This window comes from Muscardinus avellanarius (genome assembly GCF_963383645.1).
Source record: "Muscardinus avellanarius genome assembly, chromosome: 4".
Taxonomy (NCBI): domain Eukaryota; kingdom Metazoa; phylum Chordata; class Mammalia; order Rodentia; family Gliridae; genus Muscardinus; species Muscardinus avellanarius.
The window spans coordinates 83,558,968-83,579,696 of record NC_137789.1 but is presented as its reverse complement, the minus strand read 5'-3'; the positions used below and the strand labels follow the sequence as shown (position 1 = coordinate 83,579,696).

The following is a 20,729-nucleotide window of genomic DNA, read 5'->3' as shown; positions in this document are numbered from 1 at the left end:
TAAACTCAAGTCTTTTTATTTTTCATCTTTTCATAAATGCTCTTGGACATTATTGGACTTGCAGAGTTCCCTTATTCTGGGGATTACAATAATGTTTTTATCATTTCAGTCTTCATTTTAGTTCCAGAACAAGCTGTTAAAAGTCATGATTTTGCAGAATCTTTGGTTCAGGCAGTTCCACTTTTTTAGATTTGGAACACATTACATAGGAGTATGACATATGCTGTAAATAAAAATAAAAGCTAGTGCTTTGTCTTAGTAGTTTTTGTTTTGTTTTGTTTGCGGCACCAGAGGTAGAACCCAGGGGCATTTTCTTGCGAGCTACACCCCCAGTGCTATTGTTTGGTCTTTTTATTTTTTGGAACAGGGTCTCACTGAGTCACAAAGGGCCTCGCTAAGTAGCTGAGGCTGACTGCAAACCACAATCCTCCAGTCTCCACCTCCAGAATGCTAAGATTACAAGCATGTGCCACCATGCCCTGCTGCCTGACTAGTTTTAAGAAACTGAAGCAAACAAATAAGTTTTCTTGTATTGAAAATAACCTATGATTGTATGTTTTGCATTCCTAGAGGTAGATTACTTGTGTTTGTAAATTGTTATAACTTCATATTTTTTTTGAAATCTGCCCTAAAAAATTTGTTTGGCTTAAACATCAAAGCCAAACAAATGACAAATGACAATTTGTTCAGTGATGTGATTCTTTCTCATTCATGTAAGATTTCATTAAAACTCAAAAATCTACCCAAAACAAAAAATCTCCCATAACTTTAGTAAAATAAAAAGAAGAAAAGGTAAAAATCCCAAAACAAAAAGGCATTAGTGTTAGCCTTCAGAAAATATATCAAGTTAAAAAGATGTGATATATGAATAAATTTATTTCAAATGAATACATTCCAATGGGAAATCAGGGTTTTTTTTTTTTTCATTTAGGCAAAGTACACAATAAAGTAGAAAAGTACATCTGACCAAAGAGTCTTATCTGAAGGAAATGGGCTGTAGTGGATAGCTCAAGTGAGAACAAGTGTGGGTGAGTGGATGCCAGGGTGACTAGAATAGAGTGTTGGCCCCATAGTTCAACAGCCAGAATGCTTTACAGAGCAACTCTGTGCTTCAGAAAATTAACAGCTACACATAGCAGGATCGCATCTGCAAGAGCTGGATTTCTGTGCTCCGTTTACTCCCTGAATGCGTGGGGATTGGAGGGTCTTTTAAAAAAACAAATTACTAACAATTCCAGATGGTTCTTTCTTCCCTTGTTAAAATTTACTAACCTCCTCCCTCTTGCAACCAGCCTTCTAAAAAACTAGTAATTCTTCACAAGGTTCTCCGAGCCACTTCCCTTCTGAAGTATTTCCTAAACCCCCCACTCTACCCTCACCTTTGACACTGCATGTACTCTTGTTCATTTCTTATCACTGCACTCCACTGACACTATTTATTTAAAGTCTGTCTTCACTCTATTATATCACCTTCAATGTCAAGCTGTTAAGCTGTATCCTGTCCCTTCATGTTCACTATTTTGAAACAGAATCTTGCTAAGTTACCACATGCGAGCCTCAAAACTATGATTTTCCTGGCTTAGCCTCCCAAGTACTTAAATTATATGTATTTGCCACCACACCCAGTGTTTTTTTTTTTTTTTTCCCCACTTTAATGGCACTCTTGAGGTTCCTGACAAAATGCACCAAAATAAGAAAGAAAAAAAAGGGAAATGGCACAGCGGCTAATAAAATGATTTTTGAGCTGATGGAAAGATATTGAAATTTTAATCTTATGCTACCTCAGGAATTCGCTCTAAAAATCTTGATTTCCACATCTATAATGATAGAACCTGCTGGCTATGGAGACTATATAAAGCAATGCATGAAAATGACTCGATAAAATGTAAAAATTATTATCCTCAGCATTAAGCAGTGGTTAGCAGGGTAAACAGCATGAGTCACACTGAGTTTAGATCCCAGCGCTTTCACATCTTAGCTATTTTGGGTACTTATTTAACCTCTCATGGCCTAATACCCATTGCAGGGAGTTCTTCAGATCATTAAATGCACAATTCATTTTAGGTAATTAGGACAGTACCTGACACAGATAAGCTCTCAATTAACATTAGTTGTTATTATTAACTAGGACTATCCAGCAAAGAATTTCTATACATCAAATTTTAAAATTCAAATGCTATGAATAAGCAACTTCTAGAAAGGAAATAAATAGAAAATAAAATGTTAAAAGATGTTTAGCTTCATTTATTACTAACAGAATTCAAATTTAAAACAACTTCATTTTCACCCAAGATTTTGTAAAAATCCAAGATGATATTAACTGCTAATGAAAATAGAAAAGCATGAACTCCCTACATACAGTTGATGGAATGCAAAGTGGCATGTTTTTGAAATGTATAGCATTATCTACATAAAGTACTAATAAAAATTGTAGATTCCTTTGACTCACAAATCCCATCTCTAGAACTACATCCACAAGAATTATTCATTAAAGTGGGCAAGTATAAGTCAAAAAAAAAAAAACAACTGGAGAGCCGGGCATGGTGGCATGCCCTTGTAATCCCAGCATTCGGGAAGCTGAGATGAGAGGATCACAGTTCGCGGATAGCCTCAGCTACTTAGTGAGGCTGTCCACAACTTTGTGAGACCCTGTTTCAAAATAAAGAATAAAAAATAGGACAGGGGTGTAGCATGGAGGTAGAATGCCCCTGGGTTCCATCCCCAGACCCGCAAAAAATAAATAAATAAATAAAACTAGAAATACCCCACATGTTTATCAACAGGATACTGGTTAACATTTACACCAACACAGTGAAATACAGCCATCAAAAGAAAGGGTTCATAAATAAGTTAACAATTCCACTCTCAATAATATATATGGAGATGAAAAAGTGGGATCCAGAGGGAAACATACAAGTACTGTGTGCATGTATGTTCCTATCACTTTGAACCTCATTATGATGTATAATTAAAATGCAACAAAAAAAACTGTATTTTTTTTTTAAAAAAAAGGAGTTCTGAAAGCCAGGTAGAATGGCACATGTCTGTAATCTCAGTACCTGGGAGGCTGAAATGGGAAGATCACAGGTTCTAGACAGTCTCAGTAACTTAGCAAGACTCTCAGGAACCTAGCGAAACCCTGTTACAAAACCAAAACTAAAAAAAGCTGGGGTATAGTGCAGAGGTAGAATGGCCCTAGATTCAATACCCAGTACCACAAACAAACAAAGGAATACTAATGATGTGTATAAACAGAAAAGGAAAGATATTCATTATATATTGTTAAGAATAAAGCTATTGAGCTGAGCACGGTGACATACACTTGTAATCCCAGTACTTGGAGGCTGTTTCAAATCATACACCTACTTCTATATTTATCACTATATGCTTGGAAAGATATTAAAGATGTTAGTGACTATATTTAACAAATGTTTTATCTCTACTACCTCCTTTTTTTGCAATACATCTGTACTACTTTTTGTTTTTTAGTTGCTTATTTAAAGAAATGAAAAAGCTAAGTAATGGTGAAAAGCACAAATTCTGAAGCAAGCAAGGAACAATGCTATCTCTCTGCGTCAGCATCCCTATCTGCAAAGCAAAGTCCAATCCCAACACCAGGGATGCCCACAGACTAACCATGACTGCCATGTTTCAGTTGCTTATGTAAGCATTCAATGAGTTAACAAGGGGACAGCCCAGGGGACAGTGCATGGTGGAGGCAGCACCACATGAGATATGTCCACTCATACTACTCCTGGATAACATTCTTAAAGAGACATCACATCAACCAAGCCATTTCCCAGAAGCCCACTAGAATCCTAAGACAACAAAATTAGCTATAGACAATTGTTACGGGGGCTCTGAGAACCAAAGTAACAATACTTCTGTGTTACAGCTGCCTGGTAAGCTAGAATTCAGATTCTAGCTCAGCTCTTCTTTGACCTTTTTTAGTACACTTTTATGGTGCACTGTAGTCTTACGTCATCGTGCTATCACAGTGATAGGTACATACATGCACACCACACTTGGTCAGAACCCCCCAACTTAGCTCAGTTCCTCTTTCATCCTCAGCTTCCTCACCTGTTTCGGGAGGAAGTTGACTTAGTACCTGACAAAATCGTAGTATCCTATAAGATAATCTTACTGCTTAAAATAATTATACATCTCTATAGTTGCCTCAGAAATACATTGTCAGTCAGTACATTCAGAATCTGAAATACAATTACATACTAAAATATGGGCCTCATAATAGAGAAATTCCTTCAATATCAGTCTCGGCAAAAACCGCAGAAAAAAGGGACTTCCTCCATCTGAACATAACCAAATTATACTTTCTTACAAGTACTGTATAAGTCACACAATCTGTTCCTTTAGATAGTGACCTCACCCCATCCCACAGCCTCAAATTTGGATGAGGACAAATTTGTAATACTGTATCCAATGTTCATCAAAACTCCATAGTTTAATAACAGTGAATTTTTCCCATCTGCTAAAAGCTCAAATGTACTGCACAGTAGAAAATACCTATCCATCCATCTCTCTCTCTCTCTCTCTCTCTCTCTCTCTCTCTCTCTCTCTCTCTCTCACACACACACACACACACACACACACACACATATACCGCCACCCACCATCACCAACACCACCACAATGAACAACAAACACTTAAGCACTTACACGGAATGCTGCAAGAATGATTCTAGTTACTTTCTCCTTGACAGACTCTTGGAGAATGTCAGACAGGACAGGAATGATATTGTAGCGCCGCAGATGCTCACACATTTGAGGACTGAATGCCAGGAGCCATATTGAAAATATCATTTGATACTGGAGTTGAAAGCCACATTTGTTACTCAAAACTCCCATTATGCTGAAAAGAAACATACATTTAGAGAACATTAATATGATGTCACAACAAAATAATGAGTGATTATTCTCTCTGCATACTAATGTAACAAGTCTCTCTGGGGTTTGTTTTGTTTTTGATTTTGTAGTACTGGGGATTGGACCCAGAGACATTCTGCCTTCAAGCTATGCCCTCAGCCCAATTCTATTTCTTATTTGGAAAGAGGGTTTTGCTAGGTTGCTGAGGGCCTTGCTGAGTTGCTGAGGCTGGCTTCAAACCTGCGATCCTCCTGTCTCAGCCTCCCAACTACTGAGATTAAAGGAGTGCACCGCCAAGCCTGACTTTAACAAGCCTTTCAGAATTACATCCTCAGTTTCTTTTCTACCAGCAACTGCACTCAGCTAGACTGCTCCTCACAGTGAGCCATTTTCAGTACAGCTCCCCTAACCCTCTGAAAGTCACAGGTCCTCAGGAAGCAGGATCACTTGCTGCTGGGAAGCAACAAGAAAGGGACTAACATTAGTGACAAGCAGAGGGACTACTAGTAAGGATGTGATGGGCAACAAAGAGCTACATCCAACAGGAAAAGGTGACAAAACAGGCGCAGCTTCAAGTCAACTGTTATATCAAGATGTAGAGTCTAGACAACCAAGAAAGTAGCCTTAAAATATACAGAAAAATCAGAAAAGGGAGGGGATGACTTTGCAGGAAGCCTGTGATGAGTCTGAACTTGAGATAGCCAATCACAGAATTTAGGGGTGAAAAAAACCTCAAAACTGTCAGGTTTGATTCTCATATTTCATTGGTAAGAAAACTGGAAAAGCACCATGGAAATGAAAAAGATTATCCCCAGAGAGAGAATTTATAATAACAGAAGAAGAGAAGACAGGCATGATGATGAAGGCCTACAATCTGAGTACTTGGGAGGCTGAGACAGGCGAATCATCACAACTTAGTGAGGTCCCTCCGCATCTTAGTGAAGTCCCTCAGCAATGTAGCAAGATCCTGTTTCAAAATAAAAAGGGCTGGGGGTGCAATTTGGAAGCAGAATGCCCCTGAGTTCAATCCCCATTAACACACACACACACGCACGCACACACACACACACACACACACACGCACGCACGCATGCATGCACGAAGGAATAGGAGGAAGAAGGAAGCTCAGGACATTTCCCTGGGAAGTCCTACATTCAAACAAAGAAGGACAGAAATCATCAAATAAGACCATTAAAAATGACCACCAGGGTCAAAACCCATAGAATGCCAAATTCAACTACCCCTAATATAAACTATGGACCTTAGTTAACAAATAAATCACACTAATGCAAAATGTTAATAATGGGAAACTTTGGTAGGGAAGGGAGATGGTCGTATCTGGAAACTCTGGACTTAAAATTTCTCTGTAGTTGGACATGGTTGGCACACGCTTTGTGATCCCAGTATTTGCGAGGCTGAGACAGGAAGGTCGCAGGTTCATAGCCAGCCTCAGCTACTTAGATCCTCTGCAACCCAGCGAGATCCTATTTCAAAATAAAGAATTAAAAATAGGGCTGGGGGTAGAATGCCCCTGGGTTCAATCTCCAATACTGCAAAAAAAATTATCTGTAAACCAAAAACTCCTCTATTAATTAAATATTAAAAGTTTTTAAAATCCAACTTTACAATCTAAACATAGAAGCTCATATTTGTTCCCATTCTCCAATTTATTGAATTGTCCTTAGTTTTCTCATGCATGGTTTCTGCCTTGAGTCTCCTCCAGAATGAGTTATTACATAAAGCTTACTTTTATTTAGTACTGACATGAGTAGCAACTGCTGCAAAATCATGTAGTTCTCCACTATCAACATTCCAGAAGCTGGCTTCCTTTATTCTCTATTCCTGTTACTAAATTAAACCTTCCACACTTGACTTTGTGATACTCTGGCTGATACCTTGGGAGCCATAGACCTATTGTTCCAGCTGGTTCCCCATTAGGCTTGGCCAAGAAGAGGCACTAGAGACAGACTGCAAGGATGAAGGGTTCTCCTGTTGGCTTCCTGTTCCTTGAGAGCATCATCCCAGCTGCAGTTCTTTCCCTTAGCAGCATCTGCATTCAGACTGCAATTTTCCAGCTCAGACACCAGCACCAGCCAGCTGGAACCCCTTTGCAGAGGGCCAGGCCCCAGCATGAGGCTATTCTCCAAAATGCACAGACACCAACATCAAAGGAACATAGCTTCTTCCTGAAAGGTCCAAATTGCCAGCAGGTAAATTTCAGCAACCCTAACCATCCTACCCTCCCCACTACAGGGATGAAAATGGTACTTGCTACGTCCCTGACACGTGAGTCATTGTTTTATTTTGTTTTGTCTTCAGGACAATTTTTTTTAGCAATTGTGCACCTAGCTAATGATACTTCATAACCAGAGAGATTGAGTGGAGCTCAGAGACAGTATGTTATTGCTAAAAACAGAATAGAAAGGTTTCAAAGGAGGGACTTGTCAACACTGATGACCTCTGCAGATAAGTTTAGAGGAGTTTCTATATGATATATCATACTATGCACCCATACGATATCAGCACAATAATCACATATAACATATATGATTATATTAAAAGATAGTCTTCTATATCTGAATATTAGCCACAAGAGATATCCTAATGAAGCAAAATAAAGCTCCTGTTAACCAGAATAAGGAAACAGTTCACTTCAGGACAAGAGCCCTGCATATGGGAGAGCAGCAAGAAGTGCATGCTAAGGGGACACTGAGGATGTAAAAATCCAGGTACACTAAATATACTGACTAAACAAGTATTTGCTGAGCATCTCTGATGAGGCACCATGCAAGGCACCTGGGATATAACAGGAGGCAAAAATGATACTGTCTATGCTCTCCAACAGCTCATAGGCTGGCACAGTTGGAGGGAGAATTCCCCAAGGAAGAGACCTGAACAGACTCTATCACTTAGACCTTTGCTATCTCTCTATCATCAAGGCAAGTTAGATGTGACTGCTCACTAAAAAAAAAAAAAACAAGTCCAAGAATGTCATTAAATGAAGTTGTAAAACCTAACCTTTGTTGAGTTTTAACTCAACAACATGCGGAGAACTCAGCAAGTATAAATAATTGTCAAATCCAAGATTAGAAAAAGGGCTAAGGTCCATTATGCTAAAATCAATATTTAGTATTGTTTTAGCTTTAATTGAGAGTTTTCTAAAAAAAATCAAACCAATGGAGGGAGTAGAGAGATAAAATGTCTGGTTACTAACTAACAACACTTTTAGTGAGTTGCTGCCCTGCAAACCCAGAACATCTCATACTCCATTGTATAATGTCACCCAATGATGTAAAATTTTATCTATTTTTTAAAACCTCATCTTAAAAATGTGCATTCCTTTAGAGCTCAAATGTGGGGATATTAATGTTCATAAGTGATTGTTGAAATATGGGGCCAATTACATTTAGGGAATATCTACTTTTAGCTTTAATATTTAGGAGGTCAATGCTACCTTTAGACTGCCCAATGAAGTCAGCCTGGATATTACTGTATCATTATTCAATAATTACAACTAATACTATTAATAAAGACTAAATTTTTAAAAATGGAGACCTATGGTATGTAATTCTAGAAAGATGATTTAACAGTGAAATAAACCATAACCCCCCACCCTTCTTATTGCATTGTCCAAGTCTTTTTACTTGGGAGGGGTACTAGAATTGAGTATAGGGACATTCTACCTCTGAGCTACAACCCCAGCTCTATTTTCTTAAAAAAAAAAAATAGGATCCACAAAGACTTAGAAATTAGACCTGAGACTGTGAAGTTAGTAGAGGAGAGCATAGGTTCAACACTACAACATATTGGCACAGGCAGTAACTTTCTCAACAAAACCCCCAAAGCTCAGGAAATAAAAGCAAGAATAAACAAGTGGGATAGCACCAAACTAAAAAGTTTCTTCTCATCAAAGGAAACTAAACCTAAAGAGGAAGCCTACAGAATGGGAAAAGATCTTTACCAGCCACCATTCTGATAGGGGGCTAATATCCAGAATATACAAAGAGCTCAAAAGACTCTACACAAGCAAAACAAACAACCCAATCAAGAAATGGGCAAATGAACTAAATAGACACTTCACAAAAGAAGAGATACAAAGGGCCAATAGAAACATGAAAAGATGTTCTACATCACTGGCCATCAGGGAGATGCAAATCAAAACTACACTGAGATTCCATCTAACACCAGTCAGAGTGGCAAGCATAAAGAAATCAAATAACAACAAATGCTGGCGAGGATGTGGAGAAAGAGGAACTCTCTTACACTGTTGGTGGGAATGCAAACTAGTTCAGCCACTATGGAGATCTGTGTGGAGATTCTTAAGAAAGGTGGGAATAGATCCACCATATGATCCAGCTATACCACTCCTGGGTATCTTTCCAAAGGGGTTGAATTCAGAGAAATACAGCAACATATGCATACCTATGTTCATAGCAGCACAATTCATAATAGCCAAAATATAGAACCAACCCAGATCTCCATCAACAGATGAATGGATAGCAAAACTTTGGGAAATACACACAATGGAATTCTATTCAGCCATAAAGAAGAACAAAATTATATCATTTGCAAGAAGATGGAAAGCCCTGGAGAACATTATGTTAAGTGAGATCAGCCAAGCACAGAAGGAGAAGGTTCCCTGTAAATAAAAATATATATTTTGAAATAATAAAAAAAATCTATATAACATTTTTAACATTTTATCATTAAAAAAAAAAAAAACAGGATCTAGCCGGGCGTGGTGGTATACACTTGTAATCCCCGGCTTGGGAGGCGGAGACAGGAGGATAATGCAGGTTCAAAGCCAGCCGTGCTGGCTTAAGAGACCCTGTTTCCAAATAAAAAAGTATAAAATAGGTCTGGGAGTGTAGCCCGGAGGTAGAAGGGTTTCCAGAAACCCCAGTACCACAAAAAAAAAAAAAAAGAACAGGATCTCAGTAGGTTAATGAGAGCTTCATTACCTGCTAAGGCTGTCCTTAGATCTATGATCTTCCTGTCTCATCTTCCCAAGTACTGGGATTACAGGTGTGCAACATCATGGCTGGCTATATCATCTTTTTAAAAGGTAAAAAAAAGCCGGGCGTGGTGGCGCACGCTTGTAATCCCTGCGCTTGGGAGGCAGAGACAGGAGGATCGCGCAGGTTCGAAGACAGCCGCGCGCGCTGGCTTAGGAGACCCTGTTTCCAAATTTAAAAAAAAAAATGTTAAAATAGGTCTGGGAGTGTAGCCCGGAGGTAGAAGGGCTTCCAGGAACCCCAGTACCACCAAAAAAATAAAAAATAAAAAATAAATAAAAATAAATAAATAAATAAATAAATAAATAAATAAAAGGTAAAAAAAGACTTGGAACATAATTTTGTAGCCTACTTTTAGGTTCTTGTACAGGAAAAGAGTTGGAATCTAGTCTTGAGCCTACCCAGTCTTAGTATCTGCTTGCAAGGTTTACCGTCATCTGGCTTCTGGGGATTTGGCTAGTAATCAGTTTCCTATACTAATGCAAAATTTTCCCTAAATCATGAGGGCAGCTTGCTGGACCCACACTGTTTGTACAAGCAATATGGTTTATCCTGAACATCTATTGCTATGCTTTGAATGTCTGCAACACTCCAAAATCCATGATCAAATCCTGCCCCCCTAAGGTGACAGTGTGATGAGGTGAGGCCTTTGGGCACAGCCTAGATCACAGGGGCAGAGCCCTCAGAAACATAATCAGTGTCCTGATAAAAGGGCCTGAGAGATAACCTTTGCTCCTTCTTCTGAGTGAAGTTAAAGTGAAAAAACAATGGGTCCTTAAAGAGGAAGCAAGGGCCCTCATCAGACACCAAATCTGTTAGTACCTTGATCTTGGACTTCCCAGCCTCCAAAATTGTGAGAACCAAATTTCTGTTGCTCATAAGCCACCCAATCTATGGTATTTTTGTTTAGACAACTACTTACCCTTTAGGAATCTGGATTTCGATGAATTATAGGAAGAGGGTGCTAACATCACTAACCTCAAGTAAACTCTTAAAAGGTGAGTCAGTAATTGGGCTTTCTGAACATAAGCCTCATACAAATGTTGCTGCATTTTCACTGCTGGGAGGAGAGCTCAGCAGCTCACTCCTCAGGAGGGGACAGAGCATGAGGAAGCCTGCAGGTGGACTTCTTCAGACTCATCCTGTCTTTGCCCGTCATGGTCCAGCTGCATATCCTGATCACATCTCTATAATAAATCCTCCTGATGAATCTCCCAACAGTGTAAACCAGCTGAGAATTCATGATTATTTTATTAACAGAGGAAGACATTTCACAGTTATTAATCAGAAAATAAAAAGCAAAGAGATAAACAGCCTTCAATTTACTAATAATAACAGTAAAATTACCCAAGTAAGTAAAATCTTAAACTGTTTGGATGACTATATTATAAATGAATTTTCTCAAGTTCAAGAACTGGTGAGTGAGTAATATATTTCTTCTGAGGACAAAAAGGAACTAGAGTCTTCTCACCTAGTGGTATTCACCACAAAATGCTTCAAGATAATATTTTATAAAAGAACCTGAAGCATTTTGCTCACGGACATAAGATGACTTTTTTCATCTTTTATGGTATTTATCATTCAAATTTATTTATTAAAAAGATTGCTATAACAGCTGTTTCACTTTCAGTTCTATTAATTTTTCATAAAAGGACTATATATATATATATTTTTTTAAAGGGTCTACTGGACCAGAGGGCAAATTATAATGGCTACTTTTTTCCTGGTAAAGATTAAATAATAATGAATAGAGTTAAATTTTGCAGGTTAATATAAAATAATTGCTAACTTACTGAATCGATGAAGATTTGGTAGTTTGGGACAACTTAAATCCAATTCATAAGAATAGCTATTTGCATTAATAAAAATAGAAGTAGAGTATCAGTAGAGAAAGTGAACCAGAGAAAGGCAGAATGGGAAGGAGAGGGGAGGTGCTAGGGAATGAAATTGACCACATTATGTTTTGTGCATGTACAAATATGTAAAAATGAATCCCACTATTACTATACTCATAATGCACCAATTTAAAAAAAAAAAAAGAATAGCCTTTTGCAGAAAGCAGAAAGCTACTCTAAGAACCTGCATGCATGTGTGTGCTGAGGAGATCCAGAATGCTCAAGTCCCTTTCACGGGTGTCTCCCCATACTAGAAGTTAAACAGTCTCAAAGAGTCTGATAACATACATATCATTAATTTACATAAGACCTCACTCACTTCCTATACAAATTTTCTAACAGAGATATAATGCCTACACTAACCAAAAACAGTATTTGCTTTAAAAGCAGTTAGTTTTCTCAGTATGAAATAAATTGTCTTTCCAGTAGTAAAACAATTCCCATTGTTTTCTGTGAGGTTTTTTAGACTCTTTATATAAGGTTATTAAAACAAAATATACAGCTCTTAAAAGTTTTGTACTTAATCAGGACCTCACACAAAATGGACTAAATTAAGCCAGGTGTGAGGGCACATGCCTGTAATCCCAGTATCTGGGAGACTGATACATGAAGATCACAGGTTCAAGACCAGCTTCAGCAACTTACTGACATTCTTAGCAACCTAGCAAGACCCTGTTTCACAATAAGAACAACTAGGGGCAGAGCTAAGATATATAGTATCTTGGATTTACACCCCAGTACAACAACAACAATAGAAAGAATGGGCTAAATCACATGGCTTAGAGAGAATAATTTATACTCACTCTTTTCTGAGTAAGACTTTTTTTTTAATTTTTACCTGAATTTACTACAAAAGTTTTATAACTCTTCTGAATTCTGAGTAACTAGAATCTGTTTTGTGCAGCATTAGATTCTTAGGAGACATAAACCTTTGTAAAAGCACAAGCCAAGCGAGGAAATAAAAGGCTGTTTGAAGTTATTGACTTATAAGAAGGTTAGCATTATCCATTGTTAAACAGACATAAGAAAAAATATTTTAGATGATTAAATGTATTAATTTCCTTGAAAATGTCAAGGATTAATACTTTCAAATGTTACTGTATATTAAACATAAAGGGCACTCACCAGTTTACCCCATCTGCTTCCACCCAGGCAAAGCGGTACTCGTTGACCCGAAGCATCAGCTGCAGACACCCGGCAACACACTGTACGTACTGAGAACTCTACATGAAGAGAAATGAACAGTCTTAAAAGTGGGAACAAACCAAGAAATTTTTTTTAATGTAAGACTCTCTGCCAATACTTGATACTCTTTGGAAACTGGAATCAATGGATCATTTAAGTAAAAATGATGAGAACAGCATATAATTTAACACTAATTAGAATATATTTTGGAAATTAAAATAAATAAAACAGGAATGCATTCAATGAGACCAAGTATACACATTTCTACATGAAAGTCTATTCTACTACAATTTATTAGCATCAGAGCATGAAGAATCCCCTAATATCTTTTCAAAATTGATCTTCATGTTTCCTTTACCATTGCTTTTTAGAAATAAAGACGATTCCTCTCTCAGGTTAAATCCATGCAATTCTGGACTACTTAACACACATAACCAGGAAAATCAAGAAACAATATAATTCTATCTTTGATATGGTTTGATAAATTAGCATATTGCCTTGGTACATTTCACATTCCCCCAAATAGAAGAAGAATGGAAGAGGAATACTACTCTAGATAATAACGTAAGTATCAAAGAACAATAATAAAAATGACAGAAAGAACAGTGAGTGCTTTGAGATAGATGCATAATTAAATAACTTCAGCTAAGTTACTGAGCCCTCTTAAGACAGTATTTAGTTTAGTATTTAGCTTCTTTGTCCCTAACAATGACAACACTGTCAAATACCCTGAAGAGATATTGTCAGGTTGGGGAAATAATTCATTTTGCACACAGCTAGATATATTGTAGAAATGCAATAAATGGGAACTTCAAAAGGAATTTGAATGGCATACAGAAAAGTCAAATTAAACACTTGTAAAATACATTCCATGATTTCTAAAATGCCAGTTCAATATCACTATCTGAAACTTGAAATAAATAGAAATAATACTCCTGGAAAGTGCAAGCCGCTCCTCCCCCATTTTACCAAAGGTACTAGAAACACCTGGCCTGGGATCTTCTCTAAATATTTACAGTGAGCCTTATATTTTTAAGAAGTAGAGAGATTAAAGTAAATTGCAGACCCTAGACTTCATAAACAATATTCTATTAAACTTTTAAAAGGAAAGAATTATGGATATTATAAAAATTAAAAACATAATATTCACAATACTATTAAACTCTGTGTTCTCATTTAAACACCATTCATAAAAATTAACCACTTCAAAGAAACTCCAGGTGTTCAAACACAAAACCCAATGGCTTAGGTACATTAGGTAGAAACAGACAAATGTTATCAAGAAAAGATTATCTTTTGCCCCACTTAGAAAGTAGTAAACATTGTTCATATGACATAGCGAAGAAAAATTCAAAAATTAGAAAATATTAATTAAAAAGAAAGTTTTCAACTCTAAACCTTACACAATGGAACAAAAGATGTTTTTGTCCAACTAAGTCAGCAAATAGAAACCCCTAATAGAGAGGAAGAATGCCATCTTTCTTGCTTAGAGAGATCTTGAGCAGCATTTCTAAGCATCAGTGAGTAAGAAAGAAAGAGAGCATCCTCTCCTCATCCTCCTATCATCGCTTTCCTCTGGGCACAAAACCTCTCAGGTCACTGTCAGCCTTTCTGCACCCATTCACCACATCACATGGAAATGCATAACACAGTCCAGGATGAATCTTGCTTGTCGCTACAGCTTTTGTATTCAGATTATGAGCAAGCACATGTAGGTGCTGGTCCTGCAATGACAGTGCCCTCTCCTCCTTCACACTAAGACAGTTCTCATCCCAGGCCAGGACCACTCTCAAAGTATAACCTTCAACTAAAGTAGACCACATCACATCTTTGTATTTCACTTAAATGTCTTACTAAGCCAAGTATAACCCCAGCATTTCGGAGGCTGAGACAGGACAATCACAATTCACAGCCTCACTACTTAGTGAAGCCCTTTGCAACTCAGTGAAACCCTGTTTCAAATTAAAGAATAAAAAATAGGGCTGGGAATATATCCCAGAGATAGAATGCCCCTGGGTTCCATCCCCAGTACCTCAAAAAGGAAAAATGTCTTATTAGTTTCTTGCATAAACTATTCAATAAATATTTTTTAAATCAGGTTTTAATCAATTCAACAAATCACCACCTCTAATCCTATAGCTAGAAAAAATGACACATAGCCACTTGAAGCCACATGCCTTCTGGTCTGCTCTCTCCGCTGCTCCCCAAGGTCACTCTCACACATCTCCCACTCTCCTCCCTCACACCCAGCACCTGAGAGGAAAACAGCCCTCACTCGAGATCCACCTAGCTACCAACATCTCACCCCACACCTATCAATCCATATCACCAGCCATTCATGCCAGCTCTTTGCTAGGAGAAACAGCTGCCCAGGACCACAGCATCACAAAGTCTGTGTGCCCTTCCTCCCACACAGTGCTCTAATCCCTCTCCTGAAGGGTCACCCTTAGCTCCTTACACGTTTTGAGCCTGCTCAAATCTGAACACTTAAACTCACTGTGCACTTTCAAAGGACCCTGTTCTTTTCTCTCAAAGGCAGTGCCACAAGTTTACAGAAACAATTGACTGTGTTTAATCCACTTCTTTCATGTGTCCTCCCCAGACACAATGTATGCTCCATGCACATCCTGTTCTACACTCTCAATACCATGCACTGTACTATGATCCACTCAATAATTATTTCTTGAATAAGCAAACAAAAGAAGTACAATAAATGGGGCATCTTATACTAATTCCAAATGAACAGTATCCTAATTGATGGTCTAAAAGTCTAAAACTATGATCAAAATTTCCATATTGATAATTATCAAAAACATAGAAATAAATACAACATGGCACTATTACCCTATCTCTTTTTGAAATCAAGATTGAATCTGACTGACTGTTAAAAGTATCTCCTAAGCCGGATGTGGTAATGCATGCCTGTAAACCTAGTACTTGGGAGGCTGAGACAGGATAATCACAGGTCCAAGAGCAGCCTCAGCTCATTGCCAAACTCTTAACAACCCAGCATGACCCTTTTTCAAAACAAAAATAAAAAAGACTGGGGTATAGCTCAAAGGTACAATGCCCCTGGGTGCAATCCCCCATACCACCAAACAAAAGACAAATCAAAAAATTCCTAAAGAAATTATGGACCTTGCAAAATTGCCTAATTTATTTTATCATCTCAATTTGAGAGCTAATACAAATTACTAATCAATTCTGAGTTCTCTCTATGTCATCCTGTTTTACTAGGAAATATTTATGATGTTAAGAGCTCATTTAGCTACATGGTTTCCATTAGAAGTTGTCAAAGCAATTCATTTCTCCACTGATAAAGTATTATCTGTATGCAGACTTACTGACCCAAAATACAGTCAGTTTAGATAAACCTAGTATTATACCTTGAATATGGCTCATTATTGTGATACCCATCTCTGCAGACAAGGCTCACAAGGCTTTAAAAGCCAATACAACTTGTTGAAATTATTGAGTTCAGAGAAAAACTGGGAAGCAAAAACCATCCTTGGGATCCAATAATGCAGGTGCTTTAGTGAGCAGCCTTTCTCCTTGCCCTAAATCAGAAAAGCACAAGAACGAAGAAGAAAAAAGAAACACCAAGAAGTGAAGCACCACAGGCTTGGAGGGGAAACTGCAGCACACACTTTAAGACTGTCAAGATTTTCAAGGGCAGCATTGAATACGCTGCATCGGGTTTGTAAAAGACACAATAATGGAATAGTGCCATTTCTACTTTTATTATAAAAGAGATGTTGACAGAAGGAAAAAAATGTTGGGGGAAAGAAGTAGAAGGAGCAAAGATGAACTTTGAGGACCTATCACACAGAAAACTCTTCAAATAAGAAACTACCTACATCTCTTGTTTAAGCTTTCAAAGAACCCTTTTAAGTGGACATTATTCTGCCTGCTTTCTAGTTGAAGAAGCAGAACATCAATGAGATACCTTTTCTAAGTCATTTAACTAAATAATAATGGATAGCTAACCTGAGATGGCCTTATGTCACTTTCCACTATACTGTGTTACCTCTAAAGAGGGAGAAAGCTCATTGCTGAGCAAGTTCCATTTGTAACTTGAATTGTGTGACAGACGTCTCATTTTATTATGATGTCAATGTGGCTTATGACAAAATGTTTCATATTTCCTACATGCAGAAAAAATTATATAGGGAAATTAAAAATATAAAAACAGGAAGGAAGATGGCAACATGGAGGTAAATAGCAGATTTCAAGTACTCTAAAACTCAAAATTCAATCAATCACAGGGAAGACTGCTTCTTGACAAGGAAAGAAAAGCAGCAAAAAATTCAACAAAACAATAGTTAAAACGAGGCATAATCAGAGCCAGAAAAGAGAGCAGAGGACTGTAAAAAACTCCGCATAGCTCATCTGGTGAACACAGAGCAGCGGAAGCAGCACCACTGCCATCTTGGCCTGGCCAGGCCATGCTGGGTCTGGCAGATGCCAGCACCACAGCTCCCAAGACCTCCAGCAAAGAAACTGTGGATTTTTGTGAGACTTTCATCAGAAGCGTTTGGCATATCATTCCATGTGCGACAGGGAACCAGCTGCCTAATCCAGCTGGACCCTGTGGCTATGGCTGAACCCATTTATTTCAGTAGAGATCCAGAGCAATGCTCACCAAGACTATAAACTAATCAGTGGGAGAGCACTCTGTGTAGCAACAGGGATTTGCAAGGCAAAAAAATAGACTCATGGGGGTCTGAGAGTCTGCAAACCACTCCTGCAGAGGTAGGGGTAGGGGCTACTGTTGGGTACAGCAGAAACATGAATTAGCACACAATACCTAGAGACATTCGAGCAGGAGAGATTTTCAGTTTGCAGTTAACTGAGCCCTATTGGGACTCTAAAAAATACCACAGGACATCTACCCACGGAGTCTGGGGGAAAATAACTCAGCCTACCTAACTGCAGTCTCCAAAAGCAAGAAACTGTACAATTTCTCTCTGTCAGACCTTGGGCCTTGGGCGGGAAGCAGTAGCAGCACCACCATCTTGGCCAGGCTGCACCTGGAGGCTGGAAGGCCACACATAGGCTTGGCAGGATTTCACTTGAAAACAGCTATAAGCTGAGAACACAATACTCTCTCCAGCAGCACAGTTTGTGGCTGGCATGCATGCATGCTAGTATCTGACAGTACCTCATGGAACCATAACAAACAAGTCAGGGGCAGTCTCCCAAGGGCCATCAAAGCTCAGAAAGCTGGGCCACACAGAGCAATAGGTGGCTCTGAAGAGCCTAGTCCCACTGGCCATGGTGGCTGGAGGTCAGCATTCTGCAGTATCATGGGCTCACAATCAGCAGAGCAGCAGTGGTATCTGTGGAGCACTAAAATCTCAACCAGCAGGCTGCAGGCTCTGAACAGATCATCACAGGCTCTGGCCCAGAGAAGTTTTGGCATGGAAAGCATGGCAGCCAGAAGCCAATCAGAGGCTCCTGTCTACCTTAACTAAGAACAAGATATAGCTAAAGAGGCTCTAAGGGACAAATTCAAAATATAATTGTATGCATCAGATTGGTAGAGACAAATATATACATCCAGAATAGATCTTATTATAAAGGGATAACATATAGATGACTCACATGCAAGGAGGAAGAAGATGGCAAGACAATAGAAACACAAACCTGAGAATTTTGAAAATAAGAAAATGAGAAACAGCAAAAAAAACTCACACAACTCAACAACAAGGGAGTGTACTGGTACTGACCTACAGAGATTACCAGTACTGACCTGCAAAACATACAAGAAGGAGAATTCCAAATTTTGATCTTCAATATGATTAATGGCCTCAAAGAGACAGGCGTGGTGGCGAACGTTTGTAATTCCAGTACCTGGAAGGCTGAGACAGGAGGATTGTGCAGATTCAAAGCCAGCCTCAGTTACTTAAGTGAGATTCTCAGCAACTTAGTGAGACCCTATTTCCAAATAAAATATAAAATAGGTCTGGGAGTGTAGACAGGAGGTAGAAAGGCCCTGGGTTCCATTCCCAGTACCACCAAAAAAAAAAAAAAAAGCCTCAAAGAAAGTGTACAGTAAATGAATGAAGAAACTAAGGTTCTAAGAAAGTACGAGAAAGAAGCTTTTGAATGAAATGAAGGAGTCAATAAATGAATTAAAGACTATAACAGAAACCAATGCTAGCAAGCTATCAACATGGAAAACAGGTATCACTCTTGGATGACAGTTGATTCAAAACTAAAAACATAGTCAACAATATACAGAAGATTTTACAACAACACAGCCTAAACATCCAAAAAATATAGGACAATATGAAACACATTTACAGATAAAAGGTAATGAAGAAGGGATGGAAGCACAAACCAATGGTACCAGAAACCTCTTCAGAGAAATAATTTCAGAGAATTTTCCAAACACAGAAAAAAACTTGAACATTCACGTACGGGAGAAATACAGAATACCATTAAGACAAGATCAAAGAAGGACCTCTCCACACCATGTAATGATCAAAATGACTAACATAGAAGCAAGGAAAAAATCTTAAAGCAGCAAGAACATAAGTAAGGGTGACATTCAGGGGCAAAACAATAAAAATCACTCTAGACTTCACAAGTCATGAAAATCAGGAACGACTGGTATGAATTACTTCAGACCCTGGAAGAAAACAACTTCTAAGCAATACTGCTATACCCAGCAAAGATATCATTCAAAATTTGATGGGTCCAGCCCATCAGCGGTGGGGCTGAGCAGGAAGGAGAGTGCCGGCGGCCCGAACAGAAGCACACAACGAGCCGGGAGTCAAGTCAAGCAGGATCTAATTTATTTTTCTCAGGCAACCCAATTTAAAGCAAAAAACCGCAAGCAGGATTTCCAACAGGAAACTATTCTAACCTATCAAGCTAAAGGTCACTCTTGCATGTGCAAAGCACATAACTTGCAGCCAATGATTATCCAATGCACGAGGGGTTCATGAGCACGGAAGCATTATTTGAGCCAATAAGGCTCAACATTACCAAATTGGGCTAGCAGGGGCAAGGGGAGTAGTTACGACCTCCATATCCGCTCACTGCTACATGTTGCCAATTCATCTGAAGTTCTGTCAGGCAATTGTGCAGACCCCAACACACTCGGCGCTACATGTAGCTGATTCATTGGAAGTTTCGTGGTTTTGTCAGGCGGTTGTGCAGACCCCAACAAAAATTGATGAAGAAATAAAAACATTCCAGAACAAGCAGAAACTTAAAGAATTCACAACTATCAAGCCAGCACTAGAAAAAAAAATACTTAAAGAAATAAAGCACAAAGAAGAAAAAAGCAAATTCCAGAACCAGAGAAGAGATGAATCTCACCAGATGGACAAGTAAGCAAGGAAGAAATAACAATATATCAAACAGAAAATAGAACTCAAAATGACAGGAAGAAAACCTTATCTCAATAATAACATTGAATGGAGACAAAGCTACTTAGACCTCCAGGAAGATGGTGCTCAAGGGAAGCAGCACACACCAGTCCTGCTGACGCCCAATCTCCATTGCCTCAAAAACAGCACTCTACAAAGTCAGAAAATAATATCAGTAGAGGAATAAAATGATAGGTAAAAGGGACAGGGAAAAAGAGGATTAGAAGACCGATCAGAGAACAGAAAGAAACCCACCCGCCATGCAGCATCAGGTGTGGAGATGGCACCATCTTGCCTCACAGCAACCAACTCCAGAGAGGAACAAGAAAACAACCAAGGACCTGAAGTGAGCAGCTGCAGACCATTAGGGT

The 20,729-nt window shown here is 38.6% G+C and overlaps 1 protein-coding gene across 2 annotated transcripts in view; it reads right to left on the bottom strand.

Annotated features, from left to right (window-relative positions):
• The window catches only part of ATP6V1H (ATPase H+ transporting V1 subunit H), a gene marked incomplete at both ends in the record, with an annotated part of 123,264 nt that overhangs the window by 50,901 nt on the left and 51,634 nt on the right, over nt 1-20,729 (bottom strand). For both annotated transcript variants that reach the window (XM_080693665.1, XM_080693666.1), the window contains 2 exons: nt 4,678-4,870; nt 12,920-13,017. In XM_080693665.1, coding sequence (XP_080549791.1) covers nt 4,678-4,870; nt 12,920-13,017 — 291 coding nt within the window. The remainder of the gene's footprint in view (nt 1-4,677; nt 4,871-12,919; nt 13,018-20,729) is intronic.